Consider the following 17,791-nt stretch of genomic DNA (forward strand, 5'->3'; position numbering starts at 1 on the left):
AGTGAGTTGAGTGTGGGGAGTAAGTTCGGGATAAGTCTCTCCACAGTGATACTCTTTTTATTTCTCATGAGTGTAGGTGGGGCTCTGTTGATCGGCAGGGGTGGGGGTCGGATAGTAGAAAGCATGAACGATACCAAATGGTGGTCGGTCCAGGCTAGAGGAAAGATATCGGTGATGTTGGCTAGACAGTTGTAGTCAGCCACCCAATCGAGAATTCTACCTTTGGTGTGTGTGGGTTCCATACTTCTTTGGTTAAATCCTAATTCAGAAAGGGTAGTAAGCGTGGTGTTAACAGACTGGTCTTCCAGGTCTTTGAAGCCCATGTTGAATCCCCAAGGGTGAGTACTTGAGTGGAACTTTTAAGGTTGCTGGATAAGATGGTGTTAAGGTCCTCATCAAAAGTGCCTAATGGGCCTGGTGGGCGATAAATCAGGTGAATGTTGAGGAACTTAGACCATGGTATTTCACAGTAAGGCCTAACTTGGCCTTGCAGTAAATTCTTACTGGCCTGAAAATACCCCACACTACACTGTGGTATCTATTTACAAAGTTGTGGCTCCAGTACCCTTACTCAACTACCACTGTATGAAAAAATCTAAACGCAGCTGCAGCAAGCCTATATACTCAAAAAAACAAAGTAGCATAGAAAGGGTCTAAAATAAGTAAAATCCCAGCTTACTACAGAGCCCTCAATTACTTGTTCAACTTGAGACCTGGTGTCAATATGCATCAAATGGGCCATTTTGCACCACTAAACACCTCGGCGGGCCTGCCTCTCTGAGCCCACAGAGACCCAGCAAATCTGAAAATGAGTGCATGGCTATAATTCCCCCCTCAATGACAGCCAAGCGTGATGGCACGATGAGGTGAGCAGTGCCGTCAGGTCTTTCCATGTGAATCTCCAAGTGACAGGCACCCCTCACATTCATCAGCAAATATCCCCTTTATCCCGGACACAATAGTAGAACAAGATTAGCAATCAGTTGCAAGTGGCAAAAACTGAGTGGAATTAACATAGTTAAAGATAATAATCAAGAGTTGAACTAGGGCCTTTTAGGTGACGCAAGGCCTAAAAACAAGGGGAAAGCAGCTGCAGTTAATGCTCCCTATGTCTGTCTCTTGGGGCCGTAGCAAGTGTCAATACATGCATGCAACATGCACTCCAAGTATGAAGCATTTCCTAGAATAAAGCAACCACATGCCTTACACATATATGAGCATACAAATATATTTAGTACATCTATCTGTCATGCCCCTACATATTTTAACAACTGGCTCAGATATGCTTTCATGTCCTGAACACAGTGTAGGGGCGTCCCCACTAAACAACTTTTTTAACACAGGTACCCTTTCTATGTTCCTCGCAAGTTGCTTTGCATAATTATTGTGGTCTCAAGCCTTCCTAACAGTCTCTGGGATGGCTCTTAGATCAGAAGGTGTCCTCAAAGGATCATGACTGTTACCATGGTTCTCCTCCCAATCGTGTAGGAGGGACTGTAGGGCAATGATCATAATGTGCATCTCGATACATGGTTTCATAATTTGGGGTGAATTCTTCCCATGTTGGCCGGTAGATGAGGATGATGTACAGCTTTATACTTAGACATGATACAGCAGTGCTGTAGCGACTTGAAAGTAGGTCTAAAAATACAAAGCTGATGGCACTTTAAGCAGGTTTCACTCAGAGCTGCAACTGATAAGTCACATACTCCTTTGCTCCCTTGCTTCAAGCCCAGATGTCCAAGACTATGGTCATTTAGCTACAGTAGTACTAGTAACAGAATCGGATTACCTAAGGGTCTGTATTTTCTCTGTGCTAACTGACTCTCATCACATTATGAAACAGGCGTGCAGGATGCAGCAAACTATTAGCAGTATTTTGAACATTGCACAGGAATCTAAAGCACACCTAGTTAACATGATAAAACGTTTTGTAGTCAAAACCAAGGCTGTGGGTTTATTTGGAACTAATGTATGGAGATTTAGTAAAGGGGATTTAATACAACGTGTAGAGAATACGTGGTGCTAATTGGGCCTGCCATCTGGAACGGGGGATGGATTTTATTATCAATCATTTTTATTTAGCTCCTGTTCCTTTGTTTTTAAACTCAATTTCCAGCAGGGACACAATCTTAACACACATGATCTTCAAGAATGCATCAAGTAGAGGACGAGTTGTATGCGTATCCAAAAGGCTCGCACATGGAAAGCCCTTCTCATCTGCTTCTCTCCCTTTTGGCAGGAAAAAGACCAGCCAAACTGCCAACCATCTGCAGTAAGCAAAGGAAGCCTGATCCTCCGAGAGACAGCCCCATTGTCTCGGGACCACCATGTACATTTCCCATTCTCCCCGTTGTTTGGGTCCTCTCCACTTACCTTCATTCGGGAACCTAGTGAATCTATATTTTCACAAGTGTGATGTGGCAGAATGTCAGTTCCTGGTGTGTGACACTTACCTACATTTTGTATGGTACCTGCCATTTCTGCCTCCTGAAAAATCTGTGGCTCAAAATATTGTTCAAGGGACTGACCTGCACCTGCCTCTTGGGGCATTTTCATCTCTGTGGAAGTATGAACAGTATTTGGATTATCAGATAAGGATAGGTCACTTGCTTCTTTCTTTTCATTTCTCCTTGCTGATATGCTCAGTGTGCAATCAGCCCTGCAATGATTCACTTTGTCACAAACCATTATTTGCTTGACGGCATGTGTTTCATTTTAATGTTGGATATTCTTTTTTAATTGCCTTCTCGCTGGTCTTTTGGTTTTTCTTGTTCATTTCTTTTTTCCTGTTCCTCATTTTCACACACCTGAACGTTCTGGTTCAAGTCTCAGTTAAACCACATTCCCTTTTTGTGTGTGTTACTGTTTCCTACCACACTTTCATATGTTTGTTTTCTTGGTTTTAAATCGCTAAGCAACTCAGTCTTTTTATTTATTTATTTATAACGCACCGACATCCGTAGGCATCAGGCTGCACATGGACACAAAGACAATGAAGAAGACGGGACATGTATGTGGTCAAGAACTCAGGTGGTTGGTTGATTGTCTAAAGGGTGTTGTCTTCAAGTTTTTCCTGAAACATAGGAGGTTTTCTTCCTGTCTCAGGATCCCTGGAAGAGAGTTCCACAACTGGGCTGCATGGACTGGGAAAGATCTACCCATTCCCCTTGCACGTTTGAAAATGGGGCAGAAGGCCAGAGCCAAATCAGCGGAGCGCTAACATCTATCTGGGGAGTAGCGAGTTATCACTGTTTTCAGGTAGGAAGGGGCATTGCCATAAAGGTAGCGATGGACGATAGTGCATGTTTTAAAATTGATGCATCATTTTGAATTCGCTGGCATCTTTTTTGGCTGGAAATGCCAGCCCCAAGGAGTAGTGCATTGCAATAGTCCAGCCTTGGTAGAATAGTGGCACGGTCGATAGTAGCCGCATTCTCCTCTTTGAGGAAAGGTTGAATATTCCTGAGAAGCCGAAGATAGTAATTACAGTTTCTACTAACCATTTTTGTACGTTCTTCTGAGTTTAGGGATGCTTCCAGAGAGACTCCCAGGGTTTTTACTTTGCTCTGAACAGGTATATTGGTTATGTTCATAATAACTTATGCTAAGCTTACTCCTGGCTTGCGGCGAGTCAATAATGAGAAGCTCTGTTTTTCCTCCATGAATGCACATCCAATTCTTGGACATCCATAGCTCAACCCGATTGAACATTGAGAGGAGGTTGGATGAGTCTTTAGGGTAGGCCCCGCTGAGTTCCAGAACTAGCTGCATAGCTGCATATCGTCAGCGTTGTTGGTAAAGTAGGTACCTAGGCTCTCCAATAGGGGCACAGAGAGGCTTGATGTATATGTTAAACAACAGAGGCGATAGGCAGGCGCCTTGTGGAAACCCAAAGGGAATGGTTGTAGGTGAAGAAAGGGCGTCTCCCCAGTGTATTCTGGAGACACAATGGGTCAGGAAGGATTGAAACCATTTGATGGCTCCCCTGGAGCAATTTCCTATGGATCCAAGAGTGTGTAGCAGGCGTTGGTGGTCAAGCAGGTCAAAGGCTGTAGACAGGTCCAAAAGTACCACTAGGCCTGCCTTGCTCTTCTCCAAAATCCCCAGCATGTAAGATGTAGGTCTATTAAGGCAGTTTTGGTACTTTGGGCTAGTCTGAAACCAGACTGTCCCCCATGTAAAATATTATTGGTTTCAATGTGGGTTTGTAACTGTGATGTTGCGACTTTGTCCAAGATCTTCAAGAGAAGGGGCATTTTGTTATGGGCCTGAGATTTGCATGGTCTCTAGGGTCATGAATGATCTTTTTGGGGAGGGGAGAGACCGTGACTACTTTGATAGAAATGGGGATCCATTTGTCCCAAAAAGATGAGTTGACAAACGGTGACAAGAAGGGAGCAAAAAGGATGCTGTGCTCTAGGTTCTTAAGGGGTTTTCTGCACAGAAAGTTGGTTTCATGCTGGAGGGTAGTCTCTCCATCTCTGGTACCTTGACGGGATTTAGAGCAAAGTTGGAGGAGCTCAAAAAGTCCCTTATAGCCATCCTAGAATTACTGGGAAGTTTTAAGGTGTTTTGAGCTGAACAAACTTGGTCCCTTGCTTTAGTGATTCCGCCTGGACCAATATACAATCCTCCACTGAGGGGACATGGGAAGAGGTGGGGGCAACCGTTTTTTGTGTGATTTAAACATTTGAAAAAGTTCACCCATTTTGTTAGGGGGCTTCTTCTATTGGATCATTGAGAAAGTTCTTTTTGTTTCAACTATCTTAGCTTTATAGATGCTATCCATGATTTCCATGACTCCTTGTTTTCCGTCGATGGTGATTTCAGCCATTTAGCATCAAGTGATAGTTTAGTTTTCTCTAGGGCAGATTATTCTGGTGTGAACCATTCCTGGTGTCTTGGGTTGGCCCTAACAAGTTGTGGTCTGAGAGGGGTAATGTGATTGATAATGATATGTCGGGATTTAGTATAGTAATTTAAAGGTTGTCTACGTGCTCGTTGTCAGTTAAGTTCAGCATGTCCGTATTCAGACACTGTCCTAAGAAGAGATTCTTTTGAAATTCTGACTCTTAACCCTCTTACAGGGGTTAGAGCGTTTTATGAAATGGATCTTAAGGTCCATGGTAAAGTCAATTAGGTAATGGTCTGACCAAATACATGGAGTCGATGTTCGAGAGGGATTCCTTGAGATCAATGGCGTTTTTGTCTAAAGTATTGCTCCGCCAGAGAATGAAGTCGCCTTAGAAAAGTGTGGTGGTACTGGGGCCACGACACTTACTCAGAAGTTGTGTGATTACCTCATTGAAATCCAGAATGGTTTGTAGAGGGTGGTTGATCAAAAGAAAGTTGACACAGGATTGAGTGGAAGGTGTCAATTTGAGGTGTAGTATTTCACAGACTGAACAGTTGCACGGGGATGGGAACATCATAAATTCAGTTTTAACAATAATTGCTTCCCCCTACCCATGCCTGTCTCTCTGTTCTTATTAAAGAGTGAGTAGCCTTTAAGATTGGCCATACTAAACATGGGACAACTAGTTACAGTGTCCCAGGTTTCCATAATGCACATCATGTCCAAATCATTTTGAATAATAAAGTCATGTATGTTCTGAGCATGTTTGGTTGTTTAGGGACCTCGTGTTCAGGAGGGCTATCTTGAGGTTCTTATTGGGGGTGGACAGTGCGAGGGGTAATTCATTGGGGAGACATCGGTTATAAAGATCCCCGAACTTGTGGGCCGCCACTGTATTTTCTTGTAAAGGGCCCTGGGATTGGCTGGGGGTTGTCGACTTGGGGAATGTAACTTTCTTGGCATGATGTTTACCATCATGTTTTCATTCAAAGGTAATTCATGGCAAAAATTATGAACTAGTCACTTGTTGTTGCTGCACGCAAGACCACTCATGTGGCATTTGTACTTTCAGTTGGCTGCTGTTTTTGTACTGCACACAATTTCTCTTTCTGCTCAGACAACATTTTAACCTGGGCCTCGAAGCATTGGAACCTGTCCAGGCCCCTAAACCATCCCTCTGTGCTCTAGGCCGGCAATGGTTGAATTCACCCTGATTTGCATGTTCTGGTACCTTTCAGGATATTGATTTCTGTATGTGTTTACCCTGAATTTCCGTGACACAGGAGGTGGGAAGCGTGGGGTGACCATCCTCTGACCATGGTCAACTTGTGGTGGGGACTAACTATATTGGTGAGATGCCTAGTTCACATTCTATCCATCAGTTAGGTGGGGTTGTTCCCTCTGTTGACTTCCATTTTCAATGAACTTATCTACATATCTTGGGGCCTCATTACGAGTCTGGCGGTAACCGAGGCAGTAAAACCACCTGGTTACCGCCGGACTCGTATTACCATTCTGCCTCCGTGATTCCCGGAATTACTGGGGCATTACAACCCCGGTGTCCCGGGAATTTCCGGAGGAGGAATGGTGTAAATCCCCATTCCCATTGAGTCCTATGGGACTCAATGGGAATGGGGATCATGGAAACACCAGCACCATTTCGGGATGGTGCCGGTGTTTCCTCGTCTACCTGCAGGCGGGCGGTGGTAAACCCGCCAGGTCAGACCTGGCGGGAACACCACCTCCCGCTTGCAGGACTCGAGATAGGGCGGTCCGGAATTAACAGTGGTGGCGGGTTTACCGCCACTGTTATTTCCGGACCGCCCAACCTGTAGTGAGGCCCAAGGTCTCGCTTGATTTCCATATAGCATAGTGGCAGGGTCAAACCTACTCTGGGGTCCTACCTTATCATAGCGAAATCCAGCCTGGGGAGAATACCAAGACACTGAGGTCTAATGTATGAATTTCTGTCACCAGGATCTATGGATTGGAACGCAGGGGTTTAGGGTCGTGCCCTTTGCGATGTCGCACCCCTCTGATTGTGTGGTCATTCTTTGCTTGAATTTGCGCTGTTTCCAGAGGCTTCTTTACAGGCTTTAACTCTAGAACTGCCGGTTTGGATTCTTTACCTTTTGGTTTAGGTTCTCTACTTAGTCTCTTACTTCTCATTAGATATTAACTTATAGATTTTAGTTGCCTGTCCAATGATCCATTCTAGTGACGTTTCCCTGTCAAATTCCCAGATTAGCTGAGATACGATATCTCGCTGGAGCCCATAAAAGTAAGCAGTTTTGAATTCTACTGAATGGGGGTCAAAGATTACATCGAAACGTGATAATGCCCTTTTTAGTTTTGAAAGAATTGACAAGGAGATTCATTTGGCTTGGCTGGCAAACTACGAGCAGTCTTTTTGGCCTGTTGAATGGAATGATATGGTGAGAATTGCTGTCTAATCTCTTTCTCACCATTCTTCCCCAGAAACGTTCTGTTGCTCATTTAGGCCTTGGATAACACTGGCAGAGGCAGAGTCGAATGCAAGGCATAAATAGTGGTCATATTGGGCCCTAGGAATTTGGAACATCTGGGAAATCTCGGTCACAACTTTGAGGTGATCTTCGATACATTTATCTGATCCTTTTTGAATGGTTTGATCAAAGCCTTGTTAGGCTTCACTATCATTAATGCACTGCAAGGTGCATTATGGGATGTGTCACCCCCCATTCTCTTGTGGGAGAGCATGTGGGTGAGCAGTTGTGGGTGGTCCAACCTCGAACACTGGACCATAGCCAGGCCTTCGAGTGGACAGATGCTGGCAAGTTTCAGTGACTAGAGCTACAGTTAAATTCAGCTTCAGTGAACATGGTGACATCTCTTTTCTTGATATTCACAATTTGACATTTGTCGCTTCATTTCTCTGTACTGAACATGAAGCTGCTGTATTTCATGATAAAGGGAAGAATTCTCACCCCTCACTTTAGTGATTAACCCTTGAAGTTCATTAATTTGTGTATGGTAATGATCAACTGTTTTGGTGTTTCCATTATATTTCATTCAACAGCTTAAATATTTTATTATTCATTGCCTGCAATTCCTTGGCCTTTTCACTATCATCCTTCCTAAGTGTCGGAACTTCTGAAATTGCCATGTCTCTATCTTTTCGGACAGTGTCTAACACGGTTTATAAATGTATTAATTCTTCCTCAGTGCAAACTGTTTGTCTTTCTGAATCAACTGTGCACTGGGATTGTAACATTGAGTTTGAATCTGCGTGTCCAGCTCTCTATGTTTGAAATCTGCTTCCATCTGTATCAACCATTCATGTTCTGCATCCAAACTGCACTGTAACTCAATAATGACATCAGAATCTTTTCCTTGCAGTCTTCTAAGCTTATGCAAGGAAAACACAACTTGTCACACATCCGAATAATACAGTCCACCTCTTTGTTGAATTCTTTTGCCTGAAATAGTACAACCAGATACGTTTGGAAAATGTCCCCATTTTCAAAAATGTCTTTGGGGGTTTCTATCTCCACTTCATCCTATCTCGCCAAGTTAATACATTTTCCGATGACTATGTAGCAAAAGCAAAAAGTTAAGCCTCGAGATAACTAGACAAATCAGAAAACCCAGCTTCTATTTCTGACATGTCGGCACCCGATGCCAACAAAACAACAAAACAATATAGCGAAATTCAGCATGCACAGTGCACAATCACTGCCACTTCCCTCGCAATGTGCTTCAGATTGCGGAAAGAGCACACAATATTACTATGCTATAGTATGCAAAGCCACACCCAGTAATTGCTTTACCGCTTCCTGGACAATGCACCATAAATATGTTGGGGTATTTTGTGAGCCCTAGAGGCACAGGACTACCTGGTGTTATTCTTATATTGGGACATGAACGGCAAGCCAAAAACTGGAGCTGGTGCACACCAGGGCATAATTTCCCAACCTTAGTGGTATTGCATTGTTGGTATTTCATTAGTGGTAGAGGCTTTAGAATATACTTACCAGGTCACCTGGAAACTGCAATGTGGGGAATTTGGAATTTGGCTCCTTGTTATTTGACCCAGTTCATGATGTTTTTGTGTACCTTACTTTTTACCACAGGCGGTAATAGAAATACCTCCTTAGCTTTGTACCTGTCCATGTGTTATCACAAGTGATTATGGCTCAGAATGAATAGGCCAAACTGATCTACTTCTTTCACACACTTTAAAAGCAATTGAAATTCATTAGTAACACAACAGGATATGCAAAGTAATGAGTTCAATATTACATTTGTTGTAATACACAAACGAAAGCGCACATCGTTATATCTCACATTTCCCCTTGCAGTGATAGCATATTCCACTCTTCAGGCCAAAACCGAACTGTGGGTGCACTTCACAGTAACAACCTCCCCACGATAAAGCCCCCTATCCCACAATAAATTTCAGTTACACTTCCACCACTGAAATCCAAAACACTGCTATTTAATGGCCTTAAAAAGTATTCTTCACTTTATCAGAGCTTTGAGATTTCAGTTTATACGTGTGAAATCTGCTTTTTGGATTGAGCAGAAAACAAATGTTTGTTTGTTTGATTGTTTATTCATTTATATTGCGTGCCAGACCCGAAGGTATGAGGGCTCAGGAGCAGCAAGGTTATTCTCAGCTTCGTTACAGTGCTGTACATTCATTTACAGTGTGTACATAGGTTAATACAGTTACAATGGATACAGTGAAATACAGTTTACGAGTATACATATTTACAAAATGTACAAAGGCGATGTCAGTTATTGGTCATTGTTCTTTAACCACTGAATGTAATTACGTCTAAAGTGCGGGTAGGTTTGCGGTGTCCTTAAGGAAGGTGGTAAGGAGTTCCAATGTTGGGCTGCTTTCACCTGGAAGCTGTTGCCACCCAATTTGGCTCGTTTGAACCTGGGAACTGTGAGCAGGTTAGCACTGCTAGTTCTAGTGGGCCTATTAGGGGTGTATCTTATTATTCTGTCAGCTAAATAGCGGGGGCTGCATTATTAAGGCATTTGTGTGTTAAGGAGGCTACTTTGAGCAGGATTGTATTGGTGGTAGTAAGCCAGTTATGGGTTTTCCTGATGTTAGAGAGGTGTTCTCTCTTGGGGATGCTAAGCGCTGCTCTGAGAGCATTTATTTGTAGGGTCTGGATTTTATTGGTAACCTGTTTGTTGACACCTGCATAAAGGGCGTTACAATAATCCAGTTTAGATAGTACAAGGGCTCTAGCTAGGGTAATGCCGTTCTGAGTGGATAGGAAGGGTTTGGCTGCTCTTATAAGCTTACAAGTGTAGGCTGTGGTGGAGGCCATGGAGCTAACCTGTTTATGGAAGGAGAGGGCGGAGTCAAGGTAGATATCTAGGGTTTTCACTTCCTTGGCTACCTTGATGGGATTGCCGTCTACAATGAAGTTGGTGTAGTTGTGGTCCAGTTTGTTTAGATTTGGGGTGGATCCGAGGATGATGAGTTCAGACATAGACTGTGGGAGGCCATCCATGTCAGGATGATGAGGTACACCTTGTTCACCAAGGCCAAATCCTTGTTGTAATCTCCCGTCAACGGGATGAGGATCTGGGTATCATCGACGTTATTAGTGTAGGTGATAACCAGACCATCAGGATTATCAAACAGGGGCTTCGTGAACACATTGTACAGTGTGGGGGAGACGCATGAACCCTGAGGGACCCCACATGTGATGGGGATAGGGTCAGCGGAAGCTGAAGAGGAAAAGAAGCGCATAGATCTGTTGCTCAGGAACGACTCAATCCAACCGATGGCTTCTTGGGAGAAGTGGACAGCCGAGTCCAAGTGGTTGCATAGAATTTTGTGATCAACTAGATCGAATACTGCAGAGAGGTCTAGGAGAAGCAGTAAAGCAGTTTTCCCATTATCTCTCAGAGTGTCGATTTGGGCCTTAAGATCGATGAGAGCAGTTTCTGTCCCATGTTGGGGTCTAAAGCCTGATTGCCGGATTCCTAGGAGATGGTTTTGTTCGAGGAATTTTTGTATTTGTTGATAGGCTGTCTTATCTAATATTTTGAGCAGGAAGGGGACGGTGGTGATGGGTCTGTAGTTAGTGGGAATAGAAGGGTCTAGGGATGGTTTTTTGAGTAGAGGGAGGACCCAGGATTCTTTGAGGTTGTTGGGTATGGTACCTGATGAGAAGGAGGCGTTAATGAGTTTGGTAATGAATGGGGAGAGGTCTCTTGCTGCATCTTTGGTGATTTGTGAAGGGCAAGGATCGCCCTGGCAATTTGATGGTTTAAGGCTGAGGATGATTTTTTCCACTTCTAGTGTGGTGACTTTGGAGAAGCTGAAGCCGATGAGTGGGTTAGGGGACATCCAGGAACTGTGAGAAACTGTAAGGCACGCTCTAGTGTTTGGGTGTGGCTGCCTATATACGCCACACCCATGAATTGGTCCATGCTTCATGTGCCTTCTGTTGCCTTGTGCACACGTTCACCGCCGCCTGGATTCCTGCATGTTTCAGCCGCTCCTCAGCTCGGAGTGAACCTACCTGTTTTCTCTCTCCCATCGCTCGGATATCCTGGGATCACCGTCAGCTGTTTTTCTTCACGATCAGGTGAATCGCCGTTTTCCGCGCTTCAGTACCCGATCTTCAGTTCTCCTGCTCTGCGGACCCGGTCTTTAGTGCTCCAGCGCTCCGGACCTGCTCTGCAGTTCTTCCGAGCTCCAACATGTCCTACGGAAGAAAGAAGAAAACTAGTCAGAACAAGTAAGCACACGATTGCAAAATAAAACTCTTCTCTCTAACGCCCGCAACCGGCTGGCAGCCCGCTTTTGAAACCTGTAAAGACAATAAACATTATTACTGCGCTCAGCCTTTCCCAATCAACCGCCCACATTACAAAAGCCACACGCAATCCAGTGAAGTAACTGGTTGGACCCGCCACTCAAAGTTGGACTTATCTGTGGGCTCTTCATTCGTTGAACTCACGGACATACCCAGTGCAGTAACTGGGCTAACTCCAGAAAGCACCCTTTCACATGCACCTCCGCCTGAACTTAGTGAGCTATCCATAAGGGAAGGCACATCACAGGGACACAGGGAGGGCGGAGGGAGGTTTAGAAAGCCTATTCACAAAACCCCTCTAAACACCAATTCTCTCTTGGCAGGTCTGCGTCCCAGTATCGGGGTTATGAGAGGAAGGATCCGGAGGTGTCCGTTGCTCCCGCAGAGACCCAGGTGAGCGTGACACCACAATATGTGAACACACAAACACACAACCTCACTTAGTAAATGTTCTCACCTAAAGAATGCTTGAAATATTCTTGCCAGTAGATTCAGGAAAGGATTGGTTTTGTCTGCCTCGGTCTGCTAGACACGGATTGCCCCACATTCCTCTGCTGCTGGGATTCTCTCTCTCCACAGCCCTGCACACAGAAAGCCCTTTTCATCGGCTTCTCTCCCTTTCGGCAAGAAAAATATCAGCCCATCTGCCAACAAGCCGCAGTCAGCAAAGGCAGCCCGATCTTCCAAGAGACAGCCCCCTTCTCTCTGCACTTCCCTTTTAAGGCCCCCACTCTTCAACCTGCCACTTCACATATGTTCCCCTTTGGAAAGTGTTAAAATGGTCTGCCCCTGACTGTCATGTCACATGCCAATCAGACACCACACCCTAATTGGCCAAACCTCTAGAAGGTTACAGAGTACGCATATTTTGCCTGTCACCTTTCCACACAGATTCAGGGAAGCAAACGGATGCCAATGATTTACATTTCGCTATGCTGGATTCCTGCAGCAGAACATGAACAATGGGACTACTTTGATCAATGCGGCTTTTCACATTCCTCAGCTCACATATTCATTGCAGAAGCAGCTTTATTTCTTGTATTTTTCAAGCACTGCTGCACAGCCTGTGTTTGCGAACTCCTGAATTGGCCCAAAATGGATTGAGCTGCCTTCAATATTGTTAAAGGATTAGTATGTTAGGGTATTAATAGTAAGTAATTATTAGTTTTATGCTTCATTGCAACTCAGTCCATGCTATACCTTGATGTAATGCACTATGCTATGGTATAACTGGCATGTAAAGCTGGGTTCAAACCCTCCTTTTTCTTTGTTTTACACAAACTCACACTACTGACTGACACCAGATTCACATCATAGTCTCACACCTCTTGCTATGTGAGCCTTTGATACATTACATCCCAGCTGAAATTCAGAGCCTCATTTTCCCTCGATTGATTGCCCATGTAAAAATACATTTCAGAAGGTCAAAGTGATCTATGACCTGGACACACCAATTTCCCTTGCTTACAGTGTGCAGCATAAGTATTTTTTTACACTTCATGAACAGAAGTCCATCTTGAGATAACACGATGAAAAGTTAAAAATGGTTAACAGGTTCACAAGTTATTGACATCAGGGCGGCCAATCGTATATAGAATCAGTTAAGTCCTATGACAATCTGGGAACTTGTTTCTACAAGAATGGGCGATGGGCGGAGCAGATGGATAAGGACTGCCTCACCCTTGAAAAATATAGAGGGGGTTGCAAGGGGATTTTTTAGCCAGCATGGTAGGGGTGCGATCAGGCCAGCTGTTGAATTATATAAAAAACAATCTATTACTGCAGCCCTTTTTGGGTCAGAACTCTGGGGATATGATAATTGCACTGGTATGGGGACAATAGAAAATACATTTTTGAAGATCATTCTTCTACTCTCTAGGGGGAGCACCCAATGCTTTGATACACATGGAAGTAGAGGTGTGCCCAATAAGATATTTGGTTAACCAGTTTGCTTTAGTCTGGTTGAGATTATGGTACACTCCAGATGTGTGTGATTATTGTGGTGCGCTGCTAAACCTGCAGAACCTGCAAGGAGATAGGAGCCTAACTTGGGTTGTTCCGATAAATAACTCATTGATAGAACTGGGTGAAATCAAGCTCTCTGAACATTCTGAAGACATCACAAAGGCTACTTCCGACCGAGTTAAGAGGTTGTTCTTGGCAAAGGCCATGAAGAACATAATGGAAGCCTGTTCTAGGCTAAAGACTGGTCCAGGTTATCTAAGGTGTAAACAAGAGTGTGGATACAAATGTTACCTTAACCTCCTTAGCCCACCTTTGCTCGTTCCCTGTTCATTAGTTTCAGGCTAGGTACACTTAGGCTGGTTAGCTTTACAAAATCCTGGGGTGTTTCTGGGAAAGGCATTCATCCTCTCTGTGCTCTGGAGGAGGAGACTATTACACACCTTCTCTTTTTCTGCCCTCATTTTAGGGCATTGAGGGGGCTCTACTTGAAACTGCTGTTAAGATCAAATTATGTAATAATATGCGAGTAAGGGTCTAGGTTGTGCGCTAACCCCTAGAGTCACATATATATTGAATAATACATATTACAAACATATTATTGTTTTATGGAAAAGGTATATTGACAATGTGCTCATGATTTGGTCTGGTACAGAAGATGAACTTACACGATTTACAGATTATATAAACAATAATACATTTGGCATTAAGTTTACAGGAGAATCTAACAGAGAACAAATTGATTTCCTTGACTTAACAATTTTCATAACAGATGGTGTAATCAGTACAAAAACATTTCGTAAAGCAACTGAAGTTAATTCAATTGTACACTCTGACAGTTGTCACCGGGCATCGACAATACAGAATATCCCTAGGGGAAAATTCTATAGAGCTCAGAGAAATTGCAGTAGAAATGAATATTTTGAAAGGGAATGCAAGCTCATAACAAATAGATTCAAGCAAAGAGGCTATTCGGAAGACAACATTAAAGACAGCCTCGCTAAATATTTCTCAATGGACAGATCCATCACGCTCGAATCGAAGCAACACACATTGAAAACACAGAATAGAGTTGACTTCATGACCAAATACTCAAGGGATTAATTACTTATATAGATTGTTACTTAGACATTGGAATATTATTTTATTAGATAAAGATATTAAGCCTTTTTTGGCAGAGAAACCCAGATTTGTCTATACCAGAGCAGTCCTTCATTTCTGAAACCTATAAGCCATACAATCGAGAATAAGACCGCATAGCTAACCACAGCCAAACGATTCTATAAATGTGGCAATTGTTCAATGTGCAAATATGCACATAAGCATACAATTTATTATGAACATCCAAATACAGATACGAGATTTCATCGATTGTAAAAGTACTTATGTAGTCTATGTAATACAATGCGTCTGTAACAAATATTATGTTGGATCGACCATTAGACAACTGTGGTTCAGGATTCAGGAACACATGGCTAGCCTGGGCAGGCAGGACCCAAAAATACCGCTTGCTATCCATTGGCAAACAGAACATCAGACAACAATAAAGTAGATATACGCTTCATTGGTTTAATGAAGGTTAAGAATGGACTGAGAGGTGGTGACAATGTATTGCAGTCTCAACACCGATAATGAAATGCATGTCTTCTTGTGAACAGCAGAATGTGGCTAATTATTAATGCTAACGTCAGATACTTGATTCACCTTGGTATAAGGAGGATATGTGACTGAACGGGATGAAGGGGTGGAAAGGCAGGGTAAACGAAGTTCGTGTAATCAACCCCAGAAGGAAGGAACACTCGCAACCAGAAGGAACGTCAGGCAAGGGAATACAGTCTCTTACACACACCCGTCTCCTGTTCAGCCATGAACCACGCAGCTTCCCTCATAACCAAACAAAATCAAGTAACAGAAGCCGACACGATAAGGAACGTGTCCCACTCCCCATTTTCCAAATTTTACTCATCTGCCTGTTTGAAAAACAACGCTCCGGAAAGTTGACTTGTGTCAGATTGCATGGAGGCAGAGGAACCCCGCAAGTTTCCAGTGTTGACCGGAGAGGCTGCATTGTGAACGCTGGCAAAGAGAAAAGGGGTGGGGCTTGGGGGAATATTTATAGAAAAAGAGCCCAGAGCAGCCCTGATTGGTCCAAACAGCCCCAACCCCTATATAAGGATGAAACTGATGATGGACTGGGTGTGTTTTTCCAATTCTCTTTCAGAACACCGGAGGAGAGAGAGAGAGAGAGAACTGCACCTGAGACGCTCTGGGCATACGAGAACTAGGCGTCACCTTTTCATTGTTCATCCATATCACAGAGGAAGATCGAAGGTTAATTGAGAATCTTGAGCCATCATTTTTTTGTTTTTTTTGTTGATCCTGAATAAAGGCTATTTAAGTTCCTTCAACCCAGCTGCTGTCTGCTTCGTCATTACAAATTTGGTGGCAGCGGTGGGATAAGGCAGCACGCCATGGACGGCATTATCAAACCCTTGGCTGAAGGACAACAGCAACTCCAGCAGATTATCCAGGTCCAGTCCCACCAGGCACAAACGGACCGTCAAACCATACAACAAGCGCTCCAGCTGCAGGCTGCCAATCAAGAGGCGCTGAAGAAAGTCACGGACGCCATGGCAACAAGCAGAGGGTACCCCATGGCTCCTACGGCAGTGTTATAGAAGTTCCAACCCGGTGAAGATCCATGCTTTTCTTCACCAACTTTGAAAGAGTTGCTCGCAACGCCCAATGGCCCGTTGAAAAGTGGAGACACTTTATAGCTCCCTTGCTGACTGGAACTATGCAAGGGGCATACCAAGCCGCCAATCCAGTTGGGGACACGGCTTACGCCGAAATAAAAAGGACCATACTGGAACGTATAGGTATGGATGAAGAAGCGTACCGGATCAGGCTCCGAGAGACAAAACTGAAACTGGTGGGAGACACCCAGAGAGTTGTACTATTGTATCCAAGATCTAACTGAAAAATGGCTCAATCCATCCAGTAGCAGTATCCAAGACATAGTGGATAAAGTAAAATTGAAACAGTTCACAGAGGCTTTACCCTCTTCGATGCAACGTTGGGTACGACAACACCATCGACCCTCGCTGGCGGAATCCATAGATATCGCTTCTGCTTTCCAGAAAGCGGGATCCGTTCGCCTGCCTAACACTGACCTCCCACTTACAAGAAACTCCACCTTAAAACCCCAGGGAGCAGGGGAACAAAGGACGCTAAGAATGGAATCCAAGGTTACACCATGGCCAACCTTAAGCCGACAGCCACAATGTTTCGATTGTGGAGACTGGGGGCATATGTCAGGAACTACGGGTGGAAGCTGTGGGAGCGCTGGGGCATTGACATTAGCGCTCCACCCGCTCTAGTCCTCATCCAATATGGCGGCGTCTGGTATATTACCAGACCACACCCCCTCGCTCATTGCGTTGTATCTGTTGTTCTTGGCACAACGCTCTGTGCGAACTAGACTTTAGTCCTCTTACCTGTCAGTTTCGCCCTGACTTTCCTCCTTGTTTTTACTGTGTGTATCTCTTATCCAGCCTCCCTACTAAGGTTTGTTTCTTTCTTTCTTTCCGTACTTTTTCCCGCGTTACTTTCTTACGGCGTCTTGCCGGTATTCCTACTTCCCGCTTCCAGTATTGGGACCGGGTTTCTTCCGCTGTCTTGCGGTTTCACTTCTAGTACTATTTCGGCATCATTCGCTGCTCATTTCTTACCTTCGTTTCCTGCTGTTCGTCTCCTTCTTTCAGCGGTGCTCCGCTCCGATCTCTTTGCCTGGAGCTCTCGTGCGCCAGGGATCCTTACGCGGACCTCCGCATTATTGGTTTTGGCGTTAGTTATTCCTTACAGCACCACTCACCTGCTTTAAAACTCTCCATGTTTATCCTGTTTCATCTTGGAGGCTATTGCTTCCGATCCCAGAGATAGCTGCTGATACTTCCTGCTGCCACGTTTCTTTTCCAAGATCTCCATTGTTTCTACTCTGCACTCCGGAACGTTTAACTCCAATCAAGACTCTTGGACATCAGGGTTTTTTCCGCCACTTGGCTTTTTTCCTGCTTTGGGGCTGGCTCCCCGGGGTCCCCCAAGGGCAGGTTCCAGCTCTGCCAAGGTGGCCTCCAGG

At 44.3% G+C, this 17,791-nt stretch overlaps 1 protein-coding gene across 1 annotated transcript in view; it reads right to left on the reverse strand.

Annotated features, from left to right (window-relative positions):
• The window catches only part of LOC138520295 (olfactory receptor 6C74-like), a 126,941-nt gene extending 109,395 nt beyond the window's left edge, over nt 1-17,546 (reverse strand). Inside the window, exons 1-2 of the mRNA XM_069632737.1 lie at nt 17,528-17,546; nt 11,490-11,580 (exon numbers count right to left, since the gene is read on the reverse strand). Of these exons, the coding sequence (XP_069488838.1) occupies nt 11,490-11,580; nt 17,528-17,546 (110 nt within the window). The remainder of the gene's footprint in view (nt 1-11,489; nt 11,581-17,527) is intronic.
• Nucleotides 17,547-17,791: the final 245 nt, after the last annotated feature.

Source organism: Ambystoma mexicanum, chromosome 13 (genome assembly GCF_040938575.1).
Source record: "Ambystoma mexicanum isolate Mex_15411 chromosome 13, UKY_AmexF1_1, whole genome shotgun sequence".
In the NCBI taxonomy this organism is placed as follows: Eukaryota; Metazoa; Chordata; class Amphibia; order Caudata; family Ambystomatidae; genus Ambystoma; species Ambystoma mexicanum.